Here is an 18,019-nt window from a genome sequence, read left to right on the forward strand (position 1 = left end):
CCAAGATCAAGCCCCTTTATTGCCTAATAATGTGATAGAAATCAACTGGAATGAAGGGCCAGTGTGTAATAAGAGGCCCATATAGTTATTATTCAATTTGTGACAGTACATTCATAACAGATTTATGTTACTATACGATAGGCCGACTATAAATCCTTATAATAGCCATTTATAGTATCGCTTCACGATAATGAATATCACTGGCCCTTAACAAAAAGGGAAGGGGGCAGTGATAAAGAGCCTCTAGTGACACTACAAAAGCAACAGTGAGCTGCAACTATGTGTGCATTTGGCAGCACTGCAGCAAATCAGAAAATTGCAATCCAAGATGCTACGGTGCCTCTATACCAGGGTTTTTCAACTGATTTTGACCCAGGGACTACCATCCTGACTAAGAGCAACCTGGGGACCAGCAGTATTGGTTCATGCACCACAGGGAGCTGGAGAAAATAGCTATAATATCAAATATAATATCTAATAAAAGTGATTTTGTTTGAATATGATTAAGGCTTACTGTGATTATGTAAGCTCACATTTCATATCACACACACACCATACCGTAAGAACTCCTGTAAGTTATTAAAAGTAAAAAATATATATAATTTTAATGCATGTGGTCACCCCTGCTCTATACTATAGACCAGTTCTATTTGCTTACTGCATGAAGAGAAAACTGAACACTTTGCTGCGTGTGAACTCTTGACGCCCGAGTCGTGTGTGTACCCCTCCTTTGGACATCTAGGCATACCAGTGGGGGAGCTTTTCGCTGCCACCAAAGACAAAAATAGCACACTATCTCCACTAATGGTGGAGTAAGATCTTCTCAAAGTTAACTCGTGATCAAGTTTACACTTTACAGCAGCAGCAAAGCTACAGCACAATGTTGATCTCAAATAGACAATACTGTAGGAATTATACAAGTGCTCCAAGATAGGCTAGAAACAAATATTTAACATTTGTCTAGCTTTAGGAAAATATTTCCCCTGAAAATGATGGCCCGATTTTCCCAAAGACAAATCAGTCAAAATTGGAACAAAAACAAAAACTGATGATCCCACTATTTTGTTATTTACATTTCTATTTTAAGAATTCTTAAGTAGATTCTACAAAAGTAAAACAATAATAAAAAAACCTTTATGGAATAGATCGGTCAGTGGGTCTGATCAATCATTTACTGAAGTCACCCAAAACGCCTGCAAAGAATGTGTTGCTATGGATCGACGGCTCGTTAACCTTCCTCTCTGCCTTGGAACAAGAAGAATTTATGGAAGAGCCAGTCTGTTGCTGGATTCTCTCACAAAGCCAAAACACAACAGTGGAAGAAAAACAGAGCATTTATTCAGGTCACCGCTATAACAATGTTAGGCCTATCCAGGCCAGCCAGTGCGGTCACATTTGTGATGATCACTAAACAACATTACAATGTCATAAACAGAGGCGGAGATCTCCTGCTACTACTCAGATGTTCACCGTATCTGCAAAAATCCCAATCCATCCGACGGTCACCCACAGTGAAGAGAGAGTGGAGAAAACTGATGTCTGCATGTTCCTACTTCCCACAGACATTAATTAGTGCAGGTCCTTAGCTTTAGGACATGACCACCTGTTTTTCTTTATTCGCCGTTGGGTTTACAGGACTGCTGTATATTGTTCAGATTTTTACAAGAACAAAAGACAAAATATCCTAAATTAATCTGTAAATTGACAAGACTGACAGCATACAGACACAGTCTGCTTGAATAAAAAAATTACAAAGATGTTTTGCTCTGGCTCCTCATCTGAAAACAGAGTCGGTGGCCAAATTAAATAGATCTGCCACATTAGATGAGAAGACTGGCAGATAGGTTGCACCAGAATGCAGTCTTTAAAGATCCAGTGGTTAAAAGTATTTGACGTGGGGATCCTTTTATGCCTGAATGGTGCTCTTTGCGGTGAAAGCCAGATAGTAGACCAGAATACCAATGAGAGCAGCCAGAACCTCAGTCGACACCCATGGGCCATTCCAGGCACCCTGTTGTTAGATAGGAAAGACACCAAGATCAATACACCCCCGTGAAATGCAAATGAACAGAATCCAAGTTTAAAGTGCAATGTCCTGAATAAAAAGAACAACAAGTCCCTACAAGTCTAGGAAGAAAACAAATTACAACAAGCAACCAATGTTATTGTTGGACTATCTATGACTTACCACAGTCAACGTTTACGGGAGGGATCATTATATTTAACATGTAAATGACACTAATTGGACACTTCCCTTCTTCCTGGAATTTGCTCTGAGATGATTTATCGCTGGCTTTACCACCTTAGATCTCGGTGACCAAATCCATAGAGCTTTACTCAAATGGCATGTGCACTTTTTAATTGCTTGTTTTATCCAATGGTAGAACAAATTTGTGAGGTTTATGCTAAAACCATGTGCAGGTTTCTTTGTTTTTAATGCAATGTTTACTTATGTGTAAAACTGCCTGTATTGTAGTATTGGATATTTTCACTGCCTCAGTCATACTGTATATATATATATATATATATATATATATATATATACATACATACACACACACACACACACACAAGTCATCATTGCAAAAGTGAAGCACCTTCTCAATTGACTCATCTGGTAAAATAAAGTGTAAAGAAAAGAAAATCTACATGAACCGTTAACACAAATCACATTTATACACTTTGGGTAATCACATCATATCCTGTGTTTGTAAAACAAATGAGAACAACCCCTTGCAACTTCACATAATGATTCCACTACTGCCAGTGCCAACTCATGTGTTCAGAGTTGTTCAGGATACCATCCACATATTGCAGTTTAACCTTAGTCTTGGCCTCTTGGCCTTCTGCTTTCATTTGGCTTTAAGTGCATTACTGTAATTGCATTGCATTACTGGAACACCCTACCAACAGTCATTAAGACATGTGAATCCCTTGACTCCTTCAAAACCACCCTCAAAGGGCACCTACAGACGGCTGCAATTCGAAACTACGTTATGATGGCAAGGTGCCATCTATGCACAAGGCTATGTAAGCGATAAAGCATATTGATGTCCCAAAAGTTGGAAATTAATTAATGAGGCAGGGAGGTACAGGGACAGTTGATCGAGAAATCTGTGAATTTGTGTTTGCAATCATGCAGAGACCAGCCTTTTCAGCTTGGCGTGGTTGAGAAGCAAACATTTTAATTATTATTTTTTAAATAAACGAACCAACAAGAGTTGGCAGCCCTAATATGAAGAACTGTGCTTAACATTGTCAGAGTACGTCACCTTGGGAGTGCATTATCGCACTTATGTCATATACCATGTATCAAGGAACAAATAAAACAATGTTTTTGCAAAGAAACTGTAGGCGACCGGGCATTCGCTACCCGTGCACCGACTCTCTGGAATGCCCTAGAGATCAGGCTTGCCGAGTCTGTGCCGTGTTTTAAATCACTCCTTAAGACCCATTTTTACAAAGCTGCATTCAACCCCCTACCCATGTGATTTGTGACTTTTTATTGATTTCTTCTTTTATTGTTGTGTTTGTGTATTATTGACAATGTATTTTATTCTATTGTGTGCCTCCTTGCTATGTTTTTTATATGTCTCTCTGTTAATACTCCCACAGGGCAGCACACCTAAACCTAACCTTAAACAAATTCCCTGCCAGGTATTAATTAATTATTTTGCCCCTGCTGAGGTCTTTCCATTGGGTACAGTACTATTGACATGTCTGAAAAGCGTACACACACCCTTGGTGTTAAGGCGAAGATTACCCCAGGTCATGAACCGGAAGTGAAAGTCATCTATGTAAAATCTTGCTTGTTCACCCGAAATATACATTTTGTAACCATGATCAGCGACGCTTTAGTTATCGGCAGGGAAGCTCGTTTTGATTAGAACCAGAATCTGGGGAGAGAACTTTGGACGGGTTCATGACCCGTTTACCTGATCACAAGGCAACCCAGTGCTAATCATATACAACCACGACGTAAATTAATCAATATAAACTCTTAAAAGACTCTGTCTAACCAGACTCACCCTGTGATCCACGTTGACTGAGAAGAGAGGCTGGATGGATGCTACATCCTCATTGTTTCTCTGGGCCTGGGACACATACAAATCAATACCATCAGTCATAATGTAAAAGAGGGAGAAGCATAGCTTTCCCAATTACACAAGTACAGTCCTCTGTATGCTTGTGATCAAAACCCACCTTGCGCAGCACACTGTAAGACTCCTCATCATAGAACTTGACCTGATAAGTTCCAGAGCTGGCCTGTTTGTGAGGAAGGCTCCAAGACACCTGAGAAAAGTAGAATGGTATACATTGCCAGAGTTAGCCAGCAAACAATGCAGCATACTACTGTACATACAGTCATTAGAGAGTCATTAGGGTTGGGATCTGAAACCATAAAGCATTACACTTGTTTACAATAGGGCCCAGCATTTTCAATTCATCAAAACAATTAGAGACGTACGAATATACACAACTATAGTCAAAACAGAAAATCATCATAGGTGGTAAAAAGGGAAAAGAAACATACAGTGAGGGGAAAAGGGTGTGGGTGGGGGATTCAGATTTTACGGGGGCCAGTTTCTAATTGAAGCCGTCCATAGGTGCCCTTTGAGGGCAGTTTTGAAGGAGTCAAGGGATTCGCATGTCTTAATGACTGTTGGTAGGGCGTTCCACATTTTTGTGGCATAGGAGAGAAATTAATTTAGTCCCTCGTTTGTGCCGAATCTGGGTTGTACATGGTTAGTTGAACTCCCTCTGGTGTTGTGTGTGTGGACTTCATTGACATTAAGGAAGTATTTAGACAGGTACATGGGTATCTTACTATCTTGGTGGTGTATTGATTCTCGAATCTTGTGGACCAGACCCATTGCAAGAAGCTGTACTCTGTCGTCAACCCTAAGGCATTCCAGCCTGTCAAAATGGGCAGGGGTGAGGTGGGTTCGGGGAGTGAGGCCAAGTAGTAGCCTGACCAGTTTGTTTTGGGAAGTCTGGAGCCTAGTTTTAAGGGCCTTAGAGGTGCTGCGGTACCAGGAGGTGCATGCATAGTCAAAGAGATCCTGTATAGGAATCTTGTTCTTTGGTTGACTTTTTTGTTTTGTGATTGATTTTTGGATCACAACCCGTAGTACATAGAAAGTAAGTACAGAGCACCATCCTCATACCTGGTACTTGCCAACATCTTGGCCTCTTGTCACTGGGAACTGCCTTCCGTTGACATCAGCATACAGCGCCACACTCTGGTGAAAAAAAGAACAAACAGGGCATTCCGTTAATCATTCAGCAAACCTCAGTTCAGAGGGACACGTTGTTTAAGAAATGTCATGTTCAGTTGAAATGATAACGGGTGTCGGTCGCATAATAATTAAACAAACAAACAGTCACCTGCGCGCCGTTGGCACAGGCAAGGCTCAGTTCCACAATGAACACGGACTCGGAGGAGATGACAGCGTCATTCGTAGTGTAGGCCGAGGGAGTGATCACTGGCTCTGTGCAGCTTTCCGCTATACAGAAGGGAGATAAAAAAAAATGAATAGAGCTTGTATTGCAAACTCACAAAAAAATAAATATAGAAACCTATTCCCTAATACGTTTAAAGCCTTTAGCGGCACTCAGATAGATGGAATGGAAGTCAACTTAGCCCAGCCAGAGGGGGACGGTTTGGTTTGGCTAAAAGCTAACCAAAAGCTCGTAAAAACAAATTAAAAGACAACCAAAAGCAGCATTTTATCTACCGCAGTGACTTACCCGAACAGGCGCACACTAGCAGCGAGAGGAAAGCGGCTATTATTCTGATCATGTTGACGGGCTGGTGTGTTGTTGTAGTTCCAGAAAGGTTCTTATGTCTGGATGAAAAGAAGTGAATGAAGTCCACCTCAGCTATCCGCCGGTGCGCTGTAATGACGTGTACGTACCGTGGTGACGCAAAGCATTCTGGGAAGTCGGCGCCGAAAATAGCAGATCTCGAAGCTCACAGCGCGTGGCGGAAGCGACGCGCTGTGAGCTTATAGATCTGCTTTTGTCCAGAGCGCTACACCGTCGTGCGTTTAGAGCGAGCTTCTTGACACGTCATCAGAAAATTAGAAATATGCCGTTCTTATTTACTGGTATATTGTAGTTTTAAGCTTATATATACACACACACACACACACACACACACACACACACACACACACACACACACACACACACACACACACACACACACACACACACACACACACTTGATTTAAAATGTAATTAATTATATTTAATAGGCAATACAATTTACATCATTCTAGATATTCCCATTTACAAACATCCATAAGGTCTACTTCATCATGTAAGTTGAATGGAGTACATTAATTAAACCATTTGAAAGTCTATATCAAAATATTGTAAAACACTGTTGCGTTCATTCTTCATTGTATCAATATCAGAATGGTTTATTTGATGTAAAGCTGTACAGAACATTATTCGTGTTGATGCATAAAAAAAGATATCTCCATTGGAGGGCGAAGATGAAACTGACCACATAATTCACAGTTTGCCCTCCCAGTATGACTCCCATCATTTTTTCTAAACTGACAAGTGGTAAAACTGTGTGTGTGTGTGTGTGTGTGTGTGTGTGTGTGTGTGTGTGTGTGTGTGTGTGTGTGTGTGCGTGCGCGCGTGTTTGTGTGTGTGTGTGTGTGTGTGTGTGTGTGAGAGAGAGAGTGAGTGAGTGAGTTTGTGCACGTGCCTGCATGTGTGCGTGAGTGCGTGTTTCACACACATGTACGCACTCTCAGTATGACTCCATCATGGTAAAGTGGTAAAACTGTGTGTGTGTGTGTGTGTGTGTGTGTGTGTGTGTGTGTGTGTGTGTGTGTGTGTGTGTGTGTGTGTGTGTGTGTGTGTGTGTGTGTGTGTGTGTGTGCACTCGTGCATGCCTGCCTGCGTGTATGTGTGCAGGCGCATTATGTGCCACCCGTGTGTATGTTTGTCTGGGAGGTGGACATAGAAGTGTATGAGGGCATTTATTTTCAAGGTCCAATGAGCAAAGCTAATTAATTTGCTAGTGGCAATGTGGCATAAATTAAAATTGGTCTGTCTGCACTGATTAACAGTGGTAGCTTACATGAAGGACAGGACAGGCACAGAATCAAGTTGAACACAATACAAGCTACAAATACTTTATGTCAAATAATTTCACAAATACAAAATCAGTAAATAAATGTATAAAAACATAGATCCATAGCCTCTTGCTAGCCTACTCTTTAGGCACATATTGCACTGTCAACTGACATGCTGTACATTGTACAAAACACTAACAAAAGGCTTCTCAGTATGAATGAACTCTTGTCCAACCGGAATAGCTCATAGTCTCAGAGCTGCTGTCTGAACAGACATCTCCATATTTCATCTATATTTTTGAAACAAATCAATGCCCTATTATGTCATACTTTATCGTATGAAGGTCACACAAAAATAGTGTAGTTTGTAGATCGGCTTCTTGTTTAGCTATTTCTTTAAGATTAACAGTTTCGCCTATATAATGACATGCCCAAAACAGGGACACCAGGTTGAAAGTGGTTTAACTGTGTCCATGGGTTTTTATAAATATGTCATTAAACCATTGAAAAGTAGTACCAAAAAGTACCAAAATAATAACTACTTTGGATCCGTTGGAACACGGGTTCAAGGTTTCCGACGGCGACGATATGATCCATTCAACCCAGTCATCTTTCCATTTTTCTGCTGGTCTAAACTGACTAAACTTCCCTGCGCCTCCCTTTTCTCTGGAAAGGTAGCATGAAGCGAGAGGAGGAGGAGGAGGGATCCTGTAGTGCTTTCCTAGAGAGCATCTCCTTGAAGACAGAGTTCATCTGACGACAGACCTCCTGTGAGATGAAACAAAGCACATTGAAGATGGAGAGGAAAGATACAAGGCTCTGTGTCTCCTCTGCACTGCATGCCCCACATCCACTGAACCTCTAATTATGCTTCACTCAATGAGTTTGATAATAGCAACAATGTTCTGTGGACAGTCATTATGAGAAAAGTAATTTTGAAACTAAATGTGAAAGAAGCCAGACCTTGTCAACAGTGAAATCTTCAGACGGAGAGACGTCCTGGGCCCTTTTTGAAGACAATAGGTGGAGATAAAAAAAAGGCCTGTTAAAAATCCATACTGTTTCTTTACTGACCACGAATCAGTTGACGAACTGTCTAATCTGGCTCACTTACTCTCTACATATGAAGCCAATGGACTTGGTCCGTAGGGGCTTGCCATGGAAGGCGCTGTAAGCCATGGAAGGCGTTAGCGTGAACTTGACACTTTGAGCAATGCTGGTCGCTGGTGAGAGTGGTGGTGAGACGACACTAGAGTTGCTCTGGTCTGCGGAAGCCCTGCTATCTTTACGCTGTGCCAGCGCTAGAAATGAGCTGGTGGTGTTTTGGTCAGTCATGGTTCCTGTTTCCAAATCTGTAGCGCAGTAAAGGTTTTTACTATTACTGAGACACACGATTTGTGAAGACAGTAACTGTCAGGGCTTCAGCATATGCACCGAATGATTTATTTGTACCATCTTTACCGTGGGTGTTTTCTGCCTCTCCATCTCCCTCTTCTGTGATGGCATCACTGAAAAGATTATATAAAAACAATAATACAAGTTTTATCTCTCTCTCTCTCTCTCTCTCTCTCACACACACACACACACACACACACACACACACACACACACACACACACACACTCACACACACACACACACACACACACACACACACACAAATCGTATATGATCAAGAGTGATTTTTACAATGAAGTGTCTCTATACAAATATATGTAATATCCGTATGTGTGTTTGCAGATGTAACATGTATCTTATCTCACCCGTCATCATGTTCCCGTGTCATACATTTCTCATAAACAGGTCCCTGTACCTCAGCCTGGCTGGGGAAGATGCTTTCATGTTGGAGGATTAGGTTCTCGACCAAGTTATTGATCTGAGCCTGCAGGGTGACCATGTTGTCATCGAGGGCACCTCGTACCAGAGTGGGGCCAAAACACACAGCCAGGTTGTACGGCTTCATCATGTTCTCATCACTGTACTGGGACACACTGGGTGGAGAAGGAGGAACCATGGTTATTATAGTTTTTACTTCATGTTTTCAATTTCAAGGGGTTTGCTAGTTTAGTTTAGTTTTTATTTTGTGAAAGAGCTTAGCTTTAGTTGAGTTTTTATTTATTTTTTATTTAGAGATCGTCAACTGAACTCGTCAACTGCTTGATATCTGCATTCAATCCCTCTGTTCTTAATCCATTTCCATTCTCTCTGTTCCTACATTTCCCATGATGCATTTCAAAGGCATCAGCCTGGCATCACAACTTCGCGATGTTTCAGAGACACATAGAAAACTACTCGGTTTTATCACTGCTAATGGAACGTATGTATCGAATGTATCGATAATTGTGAAAATTGTGAGCGTCCTTTTAAACAAAAGGTTCCAAGTTCACCTTAACAATTGAGTCAAATTAATGTCTTTTAAAAAATATTTAAATGCTGAATTGTTACATCACTCACTGATGGAGGAATGCAAACAGGTATCTCAGTACAACAGTCAGAGGCTCAGGGTAGGATGAGATGACGGTTTTGAGATGAGCTGCTCTCTCATCTAGTTCTGAAAGGAAACCACAGAAGGGAGATAAGAGAGAGATTCAAGCTTCCGTTGAAAACCATGCACCCACAGGCACACGCACCTGCACATACTAGATACAGATGTATGGCTAATTTATATTTCGATGAATATTTATGTAAAAACTTTCACTTGTTTGCCTGTGACCCAAACAAGTGAAAAACAATCTTTGAATTTGTTTTTAATTCATGAAATGTTTAGCTTTTTGGGGATTTCTTTTTTATTTTAATAACATTCATTAAAAAATGTAGGAAACAAAACATTAAGGGACCCATAACAATTGACCGTGACAGAGAGTATACATTATTAAGCCTTACGGTAATGTTCCAGGAGCTGGCCGGTGCTCTCAATAGGGAATAAGGGCTTCTCCAAACTTCTGAAATAAAGCTTCAACACTCCAGCCACAGAATCCAGGGAACAATCCCTCTCAGCCAGTGGGTCCTCTCCTGTAAGAGAAGCCCACAACACACTGTCCCACATTATTAATGCTCTTCCTAAAGGGTACATAACATATACTAGGGTTGATTCTGTGAGCGCACAAACACACGCACGCACGGACGCATGCACGCACGCACACACACACACACACACACACACACACACACACACACACACACACACACACACACACACACACACACACACACACACACACACACACACACACACACACACACACACACACACACACACACACACACACACACACACCTCGCTCAAAGGCATCCCTTAGGCTGTTGACATCCAATTGGGACCCTGGCACCCTGAAGATCCCCTCGTGGTGAAGACCTGAAATTATGGACAGATGGAAGGAAGGGAGGGCATATATTAACCAAATAAAAATAATACACGCATGACACAAGTTATTGAGATACAGCACTGACGACACTGTATCACTGTTGTCTGTTGTCAGTTGACTCACCATTGAGGTTGATGAATCGAACACAGCTCTCCACAACCAGTGGAATTTGTTGTCCAGATGCCTAAATGAAAAGAACAAGTTATCAACTTAGATAGAGATAAAGGGAGTCAGTCTACCAGTGCGCCTCAGCCTAATACGGCTAGTCCGGTGTATCACAGGAGCAGGGAAAACAGTTGCAGAAGAAGGGATAGACCTTAACCCTTTATGCATGTGCTAGTACAAGAAAAGTTTAAATCTTCCTAATTAAAGTACTTTAATTAATTATAATTACATTTTAATATAATAATAATATGAGAAAAGGCAAAATAAATTAAATAAATAAAAACAGCTAGACCAAAAGAAAACATAAAGTAGGATGTTTAACTGTGACAGTATATACTGTGCTATTTGTTACCTCCAACTTACCTGTATGAAGGACAGCATATCCCCACTGAAAAGTTTGTGCTTGTGAGTCAACTTGAATTGACTGTGAATTCTTCTCATAGACTTTCTGTTGGTTCTGCAGGGCGATACACCATGCAGTCACTACAGTGTGTGTGTGTGTGTGTGTGTGTGTATATATATATATATATATATATATATATATATATATATATATATATATATATATACATATATGGAGTAATACTCACAGTCATTGTATTTTATGTTTTACAATATCTCTTTCAAACAACTCCAAATAAGCATAATTCAGCTGTACCTGGGTTTATGGTCCTTTGTTACTACAGCTAGGAAGAAGAAAAATTAGAGAATGCAGAATTAGCTGTTATAAAGGCAAATAACGGTGGGGTTTTTATGTTTAAAAAAAGGAACAACAATTTACTACTGACACGTCCGTGCAATGAGTTCATTGCAGTCAAGCTGAACAATGTGGTTCAGTGTTTTTGCCTTGCTGTAGAACTACCCTGTGTAAGAATTGCAGAAGTGCTTATTGGTACCTTTTTCCACAGCCACTTTAAGCAAGTCATGTTTGGCTTGCAGTTTGGAAACCAGAGAGCTGTCTACCAGGTACTCTTTTACTCTCTGCAAAAGAAGTCAGCATTTCAAAGTCATTATAATGATTATTTATTAGATATTATTAGATATTTGAAGGTACATGTGTCCATTGTACGTTCATTCAAAGTCACTGTTGTCGTGCAATCGTCGGCTTGTGTCATCACCACTATTTGTCCCAATTACACCATGTAATATAACACTGTTTCTCACAGTGAGGTCAGGGGACCTCTAGGGGTCATTGAAGGTGTTCCAGGGGGTCCCCAGCAATATGAGGAACAGTTTAAACACCAGCTATTCGGAAACAGCCGATCTACACACTCATGAAGCATTTTGATGTGATGCGTTGTGTGCTTGTGAATCTGCCATTTCCGAAACATTTAGCTAAATCTTGACTTGTCCTCTCTTATGGTAGTCTCATGGCATAAAATATTTTCAAATGGAAATCCAAGGCTGCATACATATCAAGTTGGGTTCGAGAACCCCTGCTATAATCTATGAGGTTTAGTACTACTGTGTCGACTCACAGTGACGTAGAGATGTTCTGCTTCTTGTAGATTGGCTCTCCGTTGAGCCACACTCAGCCTACTGGCTAGGTTCTCAGGCTCAGCACTGCCTTCCAGAGCTGAGCTGCTGGCTCCGCTGGGCTCCAGGTCATCGTCACAGATGCTTTCCAACAGGAAAGCGTGACCTGTCAGCAAGCATTTATGAGCCTGGGTCGCATCAGGAGAAAGGACGGTGAGAAACAAATGTACATGGACCATCACCGAGAAGGAATGGATCTGTGTCACTTTTGACTCAAGTCATGCAAAATCAAACTATTGGAGTGTGTTCTGTCCCAAGTCCATATTATTCCACAACTCATCAGATGGAATACAAACAGATCTTTTCTGGGAGTGAGGTTGAGAAAATACAAATTCTGCCCCCACTCCTTGGGGTGTTATTCGTGCACATACATGAAATTCGGTGGTTCAGAACTGCTCACGTGCGTGAGATGTCAAAATGAATTGCAATAAAAAACAAATGATGAGGCCTATATTGGGTCTGGATCGCATCTTGGTGAACTCTTGTGTGTGATGCCTAGTCGCCGATCAATCGTTTAGTGTGAAAGCCACACAGATATAATGGCAGTCGATTAAAAAAAAAGACTCCTGTAGTGTGAAATACATAACGATCTGATGACTCGCCGACAACTTTAAAACTCCTACAGTGTGTAGGGGCCATGCTTTAGGCCCTAAAGCATGGCCCCTACCACCACCACACTGTTTTTGCACTGCAATCCCCCTAAAGTTTAGGGGGATTGCAGTGCAAAAACAGTGTGGTGGCATAGCAGTGAGATGTACCTCTTCAGTTTCCTGGGTGACTGCAGTCAGTCTGGTCTGGATCTGTTCGTATCGCTTCTCCAGGTCACTTCTCATCTCACACTCACTCGCACTCACCTCTGACACCTGAACGCAAACAGGAAGCGGTGACTGAGCGTATAGTACATACAGTATTTCATAATCAGACGCACTCACGTGCTTGTGCAATGTGCATGAATACACACATTTGCACACACACACACACACACACACACACACACACACACACACACACACACACACACACACACACACACAGTGCACACACGCATGTTGTACATACATGCAGAAGTATACACCCACGCATGCACAAGTGTGATTTATTATACTCTTTTGCATCTTTATCTAATTTTTTTTTATTTACAGTACTTCGAAAACAATACTAATATTCACCTAGCCTATGGAAGCGCACACGTACAGCACACACACATGCTGCAGCTGTACCTGGTCACCATCGTGAGGCAGGTAGGGGAACCGTAGAGGCATGCAGAAGATGTTGTGGTGGGCCTGCAGCAGGTGGTCTCTGTCCTGCCTCTCGTCCAGCCCGTTCACGGTCCCTTGGAGCTGCTGCAGGCCCGTGTCCAGGTTGTGTTGAGCCCGCCACCGGCTGGACAGGTAGGCCCTCATCACACGGCCCAGGGTGAGGTGGTACCCCGCCTCTGCACACTGAAGTGAATGCATAGCACTGGTGTTACTTACTAGTCTCTCAAGACAGACTGTTGACTCAGACAGGGGTCGCTGTTTTCCCGTTATTTGCTGATGGGATTCTCAGATTATTTCATTGCAAACTAGAGAGCGGCCAAAAAGTGGCCAATTTCATAAATAGAAGAGTTCTAAAAGCTGATTAATCTGAACAAAATAAAAAATAAAACATTCAGGTGGAGAAAATATGAATAAAAGACCTGAATGTTGAGGTTAAATGCGAAAGTAGCCAATTGCCATTCTCCGAGACCCCCAAGGACGTCCCATGCATTCAACTTGAGGTTCCCTCAAAAGACTGTGTGAGACCTGAATTCATACTGAGGTACACTGATGTATACTCTCAGTGTGAATCTATCCGATTAAATGGTTACATTTGCACACTCTAAGATTAAAATGAACACATGACTTTACAGTTTGAGGACTGAGGACATCAAAGGTTATATTAAAGTCATGTTGTGTAACATTCATTCGAGTAGACTTTTGGATGACAACTCTGTAGCTCCGTTGTCATTACAGCATCTGTCTGGGTCTGTTAGAACTGCAATTCCCAGAATTCAGTTTGATACAAAGCCGCCTCAAAGAGAATACTGCAGGGTGCCTCATTGGGATAGACAGTCGCAACTAGAAGTTCTCAAAAACACATTTCTGTAGAAGGTTTCTGAATTGCCCACAGCCCTCCGATGAGACACAGAAAGAAAATGGTGGTAATTTATCATGAACATTAGTGAGGACCAATTATATGATTGAAGATAGGTTGAAATGTCAAAAATAACATTTGTTTAATTCAAGCAATTTAGAAAGTTACACAGAATGGCTTTAAATGAATGCAGGACTTTAAGGTGTATGGGTATATTAAGGGCTGAGGCTGAAGCTGAAGCTGAGTTACTCACGTCTATGATACTGGAGATGTCTTGGACGTAGTACTTGTTCATGGATGCGTTAGCTGCTGCCAGGTTGAGGAGGTACTCATTACGGGCCTTGGTGCATTTCTGACGGATCTCCTGGACCTTCTCCTGTCTCTGTTATATAGTACATGGTCAACACGGGTCAGTCATGAAAGAACAATTAAATACACTATACAAGTCTGTGTGGTGGGTAATGGTTAGGTAATGTTTAATGAAAAGTGTGTGATGACTGATGACAGACCAGAGCTCGATCAGTGAGAGAGGATGGAGGGAAAAGGGAGGGAGAGGTGTGTGTCGATTATTTGCACATACTACGTTACATGTGTGCGTCCGTTATTTGTCATAGTAAAGGTTGTTTACTTTTCCAATTAGTTTCTCCACTTTCCTGGCGGCACTCTGCTTCTGTTTTTCTTCCATCTTTTCTGCCTCCTTCAGCTTCCCTTCTGCACTCGCGTACTCTGAGTGGTACTGGTAGTATGTCCTCCATGCCTGCACACACACACACACACACACACACACACACACACACACACACACACACACACACACACACACACACACACACACACACACACACACACACACACACACACACACACACACACACACACACACACACACACACACACACACACACACACACACACACACACACACACACACACACACACACACACACACACACACATTATGTACAGTAATATGCACACACCCACATGCTGTAATTATTATTGTTAAAGTGCTTATTAAAGTGGAAAGATGTTTTGGGTAATGTGAGATTTCCCACGTACAGTCTGTAGTTCTGTGGTGACATTCAGTAGTCCATCCTGTAACTGGGTGCAGACGTCCTTACTCTGTAAACACGCAAGACAGACCAAACAACACGGAACGAGTGAGATAAGGATACTGCACAACTGCAGGGAAAGAAAGACGGACAACACTGATGAGGTCGAGAGGTGCATAAGGGACAGAAACCAAGCTGTGAAACATTTGTGTTATTGTGGACAGGTATACAGGGTAGAGAGACAGTAAACAGTAGTGTAGGGGGATGACACGCAGCAAATGGCCTGGGACAGCTGAATCAAACAGGGACTGGCTGTCAGGCTTGAGAGCCCATGTGGTATGTGTGCAATAACCATTCAGTTGTCGGGTCACCCCAAAATGAGACCAATTTGAACCAAAGACCACCCTGGTAAATAGACTATGCACAGAGAATAACTCTTCCTACTTCTGAGACCCTTCCACACTTACTTCACAGGTGTTACCGGTGATACTAATTAAGGCTCTGTTCAATTTGGTGTACAGACAGTAATTTTCAAATGTTTTAATTTCAAGGACCCTCATAACTCTCAGAGTTACATACCCGTACGGCGTACAGGGACATTTGGAACCAACTCAAGGACACTTTGAGACCCACTGGTGTAGCAGAGTGTTTCCAGTGAGCCAACGTATACATGCACAATAGTATGGAGCATTGGAGGGCTAAAACTGCCATATCTAAAAGCACCCAGCTGACTCTGTTTGACTAGAATTAGTATCATCGGTAACACCTGGGAAGGAAGTAAGGAAAGTTATTCTGTGTGCATAGTACAGAGCCTATTACATGGCAAGTGATACAGTGTTTAGTTTCACCCCGTGTGAAGGGCTTATGTAAGTAGTAGCGTACCTTCCTGGCCAGACGCTGTGTGTACTCCAAGCAGTGTGTGAGTGGCTGGATCAGAAGGTTACTGTAGCTCTCACTCAGCACGCTGTGCCCCCGAATCTCCTGACGATTCTGGGTCAACAGGGTCAGCCAGACCTGAGCCACTGAATGACCGCCAGGGTCCTTCCTGTAGGCCAAAGGAAGAAAGGAGAAAACTTAATTAAAGCATAATTTAAACACAACTTTTTGGTTGTTGAAAATCAGTTATTGTCAGCAAGCAAGCAGCACACGACAATCACTTTACAGAGCGATTCAGTACATTGTACCGATGTCAGTTGATGGAAGATATTTCACTTCTAGCATGCAGTGTCCAGCTAATACCCATGTTATCTAGGAGCACCAACATACCATAACATAACCCCATCAGCTATTGCACCCACCTCTTGATCTTGGCAGAGAACCTTTCGGACAGTTTGTCCAGGGAGCGGGCGTACTCTCCCTCGATCTCCCCCCGCCGTCGCAGGTAGTCGGTGAGGTCCAGCAGCTGCTGGCTCTTCTGCTCCAGCTGGATGTCCAACACCTTCAGCTGGTCTACCAGCTGCAGACGTACCTCTGAGAGAGAGAGAGACAGAGACAGAGAGAGAGAGACAGAGAGAGAGAGACAGACAGAGACAGAGACAGAGACAGAGACAGAGACAGAGACAGAGACAGAGACAGAGACAGAGACAGAGACAGAGACAGACAGAGGAGTATTAATCATCATTACATCATCGCTTAAGATATATAAGACATACGATATACCGTATATACACATCGTATATCACTGTATATCCATATACTGCATAAATAATATGCTGCATTATTATTATTAATGATACATTACTATAAATGTTTTTCATTTACCTTTGATTTGCGTGTCATAGTCCACCAGTCCAGTCCTCTCCTTCCTCAGCTTCACATGCATGGAAGTCATTGTTGTTCCAGGGTGGAATTCTGTAAAAGAGAAGCAAGGGTGCATATGTCCTTATACCTTATCTCGTTCAAAGTGTCAAGTCCTTCTCACGCCTCTCTCCGAGTTTGTTTTGGTTCCTGTGTGTGTGTGTACGTACATGGGGGGAGGGGGGGCTATTTTTGATCTTACTCCCCTGAACAAATAAAGTCTGGTAGAACGCATGATCCATATATACACACATTGATGGACCTAATCAGTCCACCTAGTTGACACACTTTCTCATTCCCCATGCCCCCTTCCCTTCCCCTCCTATTACACACACGCTGGTTTCCTCTGTCTGAGTGAAAATAGAGCATGCCTTACTGTAACACATCTCCTGAAAAGTGGCCTTCCTCTGCACTTCTGCTCTGCTGATTGGAACACAACAACTAGAAACACGCGTTGGCATGTGTTGCCTGCTGCATGGCTCTCCTCTCTGATGCAAGAAGTTCATAGGGGGGAGCAAAAATAGCACCAGCAACATGCCAGCTGCACTAAAAATAGGGGCAGCAGCACCACAAGGGCGCACAACTCTTGAGGGGATGTTTGTATTGAAGATTATAGGTGATTTTGGTTCTATTCTGGTTGATATAGTTAGGTTAGGATAAACTTAAAAAAAAAAAAAATCATCACTTGAAGTATGCTAATCTGGATAAGCAATCTTAATGTGAATCCACAATTTCAGGGTAAATTTGTTCATTACTATTAAAATATGTATTTATTGCATTAGAGAATTTAAGTAACAGCAAGGGAAGTAGTATGAGTTCAACCGGGTACTATAGTGGAGGGGTGGGTGAAGTACTGAGGTTATGATTGGATGATCCGACTGTAATTCTCCTT

The 18,019-nt window shown here is 42.1% G+C and overlaps 2 protein-coding genes across 3 annotated transcripts; both read right to left on the reverse strand.

Annotated features, from left to right (window-relative positions):
• Positions 1-1,316: 1,316 nt before the first annotated feature.
• ssr4 (signal sequence receptor, delta) lies at positions 1,317-5,913 on the reverse strand. The gene is made up of 6 exons (XM_080763589.1): positions 5,752-5,913; positions 5,389-5,507; positions 5,169-5,243; positions 4,204-4,293; positions 4,029-4,094; positions 1,317-2,011 (listed from the first exon to the last, which is right to left on the reverse strand). The coding sequence occupies exons 1-6, from the start codon at positions 5,801-5,803 to the stop codon at positions 1,907-1,909; spliced, it is 507 nt and encodes a 168-aa protein (XP_080619715.1). The 5' UTR covers positions 5,804-5,913; the 3' UTR covers positions 1,317-1,906.
• A 1,230-nt stretch (positions 5,914-7,143) lies between these two features.
• LOC308315397 (SLIT-ROBO Rho GTPase-activating protein 3-like) lies at positions 7,144-17,558 on the reverse strand. 2 transcript variants are annotated; one of them, XM_080763349.1, is made up of 22 exons: positions 17,504-17,558; positions 17,092-17,181; positions 16,629-16,800; positions 16,213-16,375; positions 15,338-15,400; positions 14,907-15,035; positions 14,532-14,660; positions 13,384-13,605; positions 12,922-13,026; positions 12,106-12,291; positions 11,524-11,608; positions 11,286-11,313; positions 10,991-11,084; positions 10,586-10,646; positions 10,375-10,452; positions 9,981-10,109; positions 9,552-9,648; positions 8,861-9,088; positions 8,550-8,605; positions 8,212-8,449; positions 8,061-8,103; positions 7,144-7,865 (listed from the first exon to the last, which is right to left on the reverse strand). In XM_080763349.1, exons 1-22 carry the CDS (start codon positions 17,511-17,513, stop codon positions 7,737-7,739), a joined length of 2,535 nt encoding a protein of 844 aa, XP_080619475.1. In that variant the 5' UTR covers positions 17,514-17,558; the 3' UTR covers positions 7,144-7,736. The 2 variants fall into 2 exon arrangements, with proteins under 2 accessions (XP_080619475.1, XP_080619474.1); XM_080763348.1 differs by lacking the exon at positions 17,504-17,558 and having other exon boundaries at positions 8,559-8,605; positions 17,092-17,423.
• Between the last annotated feature and the right edge of the window lie 461 nt (positions 17,559-18,019).

The sequence above is a fragment of the Protomyctophum bolini genome, assembly GCF_963924005.1.
Source record: "Protomyctophum bolini genome assembly, chromosome: 5".
NCBI lineage: Eukaryota > Metazoa > Chordata > Actinopteri > Myctophiformes > Myctophidae > Protomyctophum > Protomyctophum bolini.

Bases quoted from the DNA above. Each gene is read 5' to 3' on its own strand.
- ssr4 (XM_080763589.1), bottom strand. From the start codon at position 5,803: ATGATCAGAATAATAGCCGCTTTCCTCTCGCTGCTAGTGTGCGCCTGT. The intron at 4,095-4,203 runs GTGGGTTTTGAT...TATGTGTCCCAG, and splicing joins CTTACAGTGTGCTGCGCAAG to GCCCAGAGAAACAATGAGGA. The intron at 2,012-4,028 runs GTGAGTCTGGTT...ATCTAACAACAG, and splicing joins CAGTCAACGTGGATCACAGG to GGTGCCTGGAATGGCCCATG.
- LOC308315397 (XM_080763348.1), bottom strand. From the start codon at position 17,206: ATGCACCCTTGCTTCTCTTTTACAGAATTCCACCCTGGAACAACAATG. The intron at 16,376-16,628 runs GTGGGTGCAATA...TTTGGCCTACAG, and splicing joins TTCTCTGCCAAGATCAAGAG to GAAGGACCCTGGCGGTCATT. The intron at 10,647-10,990 runs GTAAGTTGGAGG...CTTTTCATTTAG, and splicing joins ATATGCTGTCCTTCATACAG to GCATCTGGACAACAAATTCC.